The 6,000-nt window shown below is 31.5% G+C and overlaps 1 protein-coding gene across 3 annotated transcripts in view; it reads right to left on the bottom strand.

Annotated features, from left to right (window-relative positions):
• Positions 1 to 4,518, bottom strand: part of LOC143056964 (ubiquitin conjugation factor E4 B-like) — a 52,328-nt gene extending 47,810 nt beyond the window's left edge. For all 3 annotated transcript variants that reach the window (XM_076230175.1, XM_076230176.1, XM_076230177.1), the window contains exons 1-2: positions 4,384 to 4,518; positions 2,403 to 2,574 (exon numbers count right to left, since the gene is read on the bottom strand). In XM_076230175.1, coding sequence (XP_076086290.1) covers positions 2,403 to 2,574; positions 4,384 to 4,407 — 196 coding nt within the window. In that variant the 5' untranslated portion in view covers positions 4,408 to 4,518. The remainder of the gene's footprint in view (positions 1 to 2,402; positions 2,575 to 4,383) is intronic.
• Positions 4,519 to 6,000: the final 1,482 nt, after the last annotated feature.

Here is a 6,000-nt window from a genome sequence, read left to right on the forward strand (position 1 = left end):
ATAAACATGATCAATGATGATGAATAACCTCTTTGTTTTTTCCTCCCAAACTCATCTTTCTTGTTGCAGATACATGTACAAATGTATGGTACTTTTAGGAATTCGGCAATTTTCCCATTTGTAAACGGGCATAACTCTATAACAGCTATAGTGTAGTGATGCCACCAAAATTCAATCTTAATCTGTGTTTTGTGGTAATAAGCATTGTGTATATGGACCATAATTTGGTATTCGGCCTTTGGTTTCTTTTTGTATCCTTTTTTATAAGTTCTAAAACTTTAACTTTTATTCTGTGGGTTGTGTTGGTGTTAGAATAGTATTAATGGAACAATTGAGTTTTTCAAGAAAAAATTAATACATTTTGATTCACCGTTTACGTGACAGGAAACCAAACAGGAAACCAATCTTTATTTTCTTTATTTTGCACAATATATTTCAAAAGACATAAATGAACACCATTACTAGTGTTACTTGCTTCATGTTAATATTTAAAATCTATTTTCAATGTTAAATTAAAGTTTTTTTTAAACGCGACAGGAAACCATAAGAAACCGAAAGCATTTTTTTAGTTTTATTTTATTGCAAAATCTGCTAAAAATAATCTGAACAGTATACTTTTTCTTAAAATCCATCTTAAATGTAACAGTATTATAAAACTACTAAATATGTGCTTGTTTTGAAAACAATTAGTACAATTTATTCAGAAATTTCCATATTTTCTTCATTGATACAGGATACCATAATTGTTGTATCTTGATGTTTTAGCCAAAAAAATGTATTTATATTTGGTTTTGAAATTCCAGTTATATACAATTTATTCCAAATCATTGGCAATGTAAAATTCTTTAAATCCAGTAAAGAAAAAAACTTTTAACTTGTAATTAAAATCTTTAAAATAAGCACCATGTGATATTTGTGACCTGTACACCATCTACATAGTTTCCACATTTTAACCTACTTTAGTGGGCTAAAATCAATAAAGTACTTCCTTTCAAGTCATGCATGGTAAAAGTTTACTTCTCCTTTGACAAGTTTATTGCGTTTCTGAAAAGTGTTTGCAGAACATGAATAAAAAAAAAATAATTAAAAATTGTGACAAAGATACAACTTTTGTACATTACAAGTGTAACGGTATATTAACATGTATTTTTTATTAAATTATTTTTATTCACCTAAAATATCCAGTAATATTTACTGCTGAAGCAAAATCAATCCAACGAGCATCGGCACAATGATAAGAGACGTAATGTCGATTGAATTTTTCAAGGACCCTTTACATCGTTATCGGGAAACGAAGTGTGTTATAACGTCTGTCAAATCTGAAATCGATTTTGTAAAGTTATTGGGCATTTATTTTCACAAAAGATCGTATGTAACATTATGCACTTAGGAAAAATAATAGACCCCCAGCGCAATCTCTTTGAAAATTGTATTTTCCTTTTTTAAACAAGACGAAACAAGTCTACAGATTATGTTTGCTAACATCCCGTTGGAAACAAAAACAATGTTTAGACCTAGTATTTCATATATCCGGTCGTAAGGGCGTGATCACGTTAGTCACATGTTTCACGAATAACCGGAAATGATTAGAACTTAACGACAAAAACAATTTTAATAAAAAAAAAGGAAATAACTGGACTTCTGTTTCGTGTGAAATGTAACGCATAACGATAACGTCATTTTCTAACTTAATTATTACGAAGAACAAAACTAGAATGTAAATCATCTCTGATTTACCTGTTTGAACATCTCGCGAGAGTTCATATTTGCATATTGTTATAAAAAAATTCTATTACAACAAAGCAGATTGCCTTGATCTAAAATTTGCGTTACGAAATCGCAAACCGAAGTAACGCTAGTGTTCTTACACCTGCTACAGAAATACTTATAGTTCTCGGAATTTTCTTCTGACTATTCTTATTGGTCGATGTTCTTTATTATTTGAAAGCAAAAGTTACAAATTTGCCGGTGACGATTATCTATAAATCAGTCAGCATTATGCACTTCGGAAGCGAAAAGTAACGCGAGAAACGACACAAAAATACGGTCGTATAATCTTTGAAATTTGTTAATTTCAATTTTTTTCTAGGGAAGAGTAACATACACTTGAATGTTGATAAAAATAAAGGCATCTTTAGATGTGGTTACAACTTTTCTTACAGTAATACACATTTTTATCACTTTTCTATCGTTATAGGAAACGAGCCCAATAGCAAATTATGGTCCATATATACATGATATATATATATAAGTTTCTTAACATTCGGTTGAGGCAAACTAAAGTTAGACAACGGAAACCAACTTTGGGATGTACACACAAGGGTAAAACTTAATACCCATTCAACTACGACGGGTAGCATAAACATGCCTACTTTGTTTAGTATCTATTCATGATTACTTACTTGGAAGAGTTCGTCTCTGTGAAGTATCTACAGATGATTGACTTGGTGTTGACTGGCTTGATTGTCTTTCTGAAGACTGACTAGAAGGTGTAGACTGGGTTCCAGATGACCTGTCCCCATCTGGAGGGGTAGTCTGGTTTCCTGCTAACCTGGCCAGACGTCTTCTCCTTATCTGTTATAATTAGTGGAAAATTAAACCAGACATTATTTTGTTTATAATGTGATCTCTATCTGCATTACTACTGACAAACTTGTTGGATCAATGACTTGTCTTTAGTCTTTTTGAGTATGTTATTTTTTTTGCTTTGTGTCAATTGTTGATGAGGGAAACCCTTTTCAAAAGATAGTTCTCATTGCAACTCATACCCATGATTTGACATAAACAGTAGTCAGTCATTTGTCAGTATACAGCACCTACTTTAGGACTATCGAGTTCTAACATTAGCAGTCATTTGGACTACATGTATCTGACATTTTGTCAGTATACGTACATGTAGTAACTTAATATCTCTATAAGACATGTACACACATCATGGACACGTGATTTTCCATCCCAGAAACCTGTGCATCAGTGGGTAACACCCATGTTTAATTAGATGGGTCCTATCATCATGGATGCTATCAATTAGCTGTTATATGGAATCCCAAAACATTTATTTTAATCTGAAATTGACTTTAGTTTCATGCAATGTTCATGATGTTTGCAGTTAACAATGGTTAACAGGTTAAAAGAAACAAAAGATAAAAAATTGATGTAATTGATCATGTGAGTGGCTAACTATGTGTTAGATCCATTTATATCGATCCATCTAACGAGCATTTTTCAACTGATTTTTATTCAATATTTTATTGGAAAGAGCACAATAGACAGATAGGGACGTGATCCGAATACAGAAAAATTTAATATTAAAACAACATATAAATGAATTAAAGATGTATGTAACAACAAGTCATAGGCCAATTCTATGTATATCACTAGATTATTTTATAGTTCATTTTTATGTTGAACTGTAACACCACTGTCATGATATGCATGACTGTCCCATTGTTTAGCACATATTAGGGGAGGGTCGGGAACCGGCTAACATGTTTAAACCCACAACATTCTGTTTGAATGTTCCTGGTCCAAGTCAGGAGACTGTGATTCAGTGGATGTTATTTGTTGCGGTGTTATATATTTGGTTTTTGTTCATTTGTTTATACATTAATTAGACCCTAAGTTTTCTCTTTTGAATTGTTTTACATTTGTGAAGTCTGGCCTTTTATAGACGACTATGCTGTATGGGCTTTGCTTATTGTTGAAGGCCATACAGTGACCTATAGTTTTAAATTTCTATGTCATTTGGTCTATACAACGTATCGCTAATCCCGGCTGACCCGGCCGCTTGAACATTTGACGCATACAACAATCACTTTTCCATTGTGGCGTCAGATATTTTGCTTTATGACGTCAAAATTTTACGGGAACCTGTGTGATATCCAGTATTGGCGGACAAATAGCGATAATGTGTATTGTGAAGAGTTCAACTGAGTTGTCCTTTTTTTTTATATGCACTTTAATATGGGATATACAATAACAGAATAATACACCTTATCGCTATTTGTCAGCCATTGCTGGATATCACACAGGTTCTCGTAAAATTTTGACGTCATAAATCAAAATATCTGACGCCACAATGGAAAAGTGATTGTTGTATGCGTCAAAAGTTCAAGTGGCCGGGTCAGCTGGGATTAGCAATAAGGTGTATTGCAACAACAATATACATTGTACATGATAAAAGTTGTCAAAGGAAGGACAATGAATGCCATTATCAATGTATTTGAAGGGATAATTATGTGATGTAACACAAACCGTCAAGGGTTTTTAAAGAGTATCAGTCCTAATTTTATACATTCACTATAATATTCAGTCAAAACATTGAAAATAGGAATCATGACAAATCATTATTGTTGAATTTTTAGTTTAGCTTCAATAATCTACCTCGTCTGGTGTGAGTTCACTCATTTCTTCTCTACTTAGATATTTGATTCGATTTTTTCTACCATAAAGTCCCTTTTTTTTTTAAATCAGGTAAAAGTGTCTTTGTGTTTTCTTCTTTTCCAATATGTGACGTCACATTTTAACCCGGAAGTGTTCACTATTATTAGCAGCTTTCGACAAAGCGATAAAAACGAAGAAACCAATAACGTTCCCCAATACACATTCGACTCAAATAGTCGGGTGAGTATTATAAGCGCGCTATAAAAGCTTTTTCTTATTATTTTATGGCGCATCACATACAGTTGTGTACGTGTATTAAAATGTGTCACAAAATTAAAACTTATTCATGCTAATATATTTCAAATCGACTAAAAGAACACTTTTAAAATTATACGCATAAATTTAAAATCTAGAAGAATACTTTTTACAGTAAAAATTTAAGCCGGAATAAGCTTAGAATCTAAAGGATACTTTAAGTTTATACAGTATACATATATATCTTTATTATAAGTTAAGGGGGTTCGAGGGTACATGTATGATAAATCTTTTTTTTTAAGTATGGGTTTTCGCTATTTTTCTGTACAGTAAAAAAAATCGGAACTTTAAAATACACTTAATAGAAAAATCAAATAAAAAAATCGGTCACTGTTCATTTAAGCTCACAATCTGCCTTCGAAAGGCATGATTTTTTTTTAAAGTACTTTTTCTGTTGAACTAATAGGACAAATAGAGGTGATATCGAAATAAAAAAAAAAACTTTTTTTTTATAGAAATTGCTTAAAGTTTACAACTGTTTAATTTAAGAATAGCTTGTTTGAAAAAAAATATATATAGGGTCACCGATGAGTTAATAAAAGATATTTCAATTTTAATGCCAAAGAAAGGGCATTTTTGTTATTGGGCAGATCATTTTGAGCTTTTTCAATGTTATAAACATTAATTTTAAATGTCATCTGGGACCAAAACAAATCGATTTTTGGTTGTTTTTTGTGCCATATTTAATAGTGCAATAAATAAAACTTGTAACGAATAAAAAAAGATGTTTAAATATTTGCTGAAATTTTTGTACCCTCGAGCCTCCTCAAGAAGCAGTTGAAATCTAAAAGATACTTTATACAGTATAAGTTAAGCGATAAGAATACACCGAATCGGCTGAAAATGTTCCTGATAGATATATCTTAAACTGATGAACATTTTAAACCATCAGATTTTCTCTAAATGCATTAGGTTAAGATTATTATTCTTAAGGAATCAGTTCCAATACGTGATTTGTTGTCCCTTGTCTGCTTTAGACGATAACAATATACTGTTAGTAGTCTTTTGTTATTTTATGTATCATTTTCATTTTGTTTAGTTTCTTTTGTTACCTATGACTTCCTTTAAACTGTGCGTAATAAGTATTTCGTTTTGTAGTTCTGTGTGTTTTTCTGTATTGGATAGAGATACATACATGGGGAGAGGGTTGAGATATAAAAAAGCATGTTTAAACCCGCCGCATTTTTACGCCTATCCAAAGTCTAGCCTTTGTTTGTTTTGTCGTGTATGATTTCTAATTTTAGTTCTTTTGTTTGTATTTTTTTATATATATTTTTTTGAGTTTAGTATGACGTCCAGTAC

Source organism: Mytilus galloprovincialis, chromosome 13 (genome assembly GCF_965363235.1).
Source record: "Mytilus galloprovincialis chromosome 13, xbMytGall1.hap1.1, whole genome shotgun sequence".
NCBI lineage: Eukaryota > Metazoa > Mollusca > Bivalvia > Mytilida > Mytilidae > Mytilus > Mytilus galloprovincialis.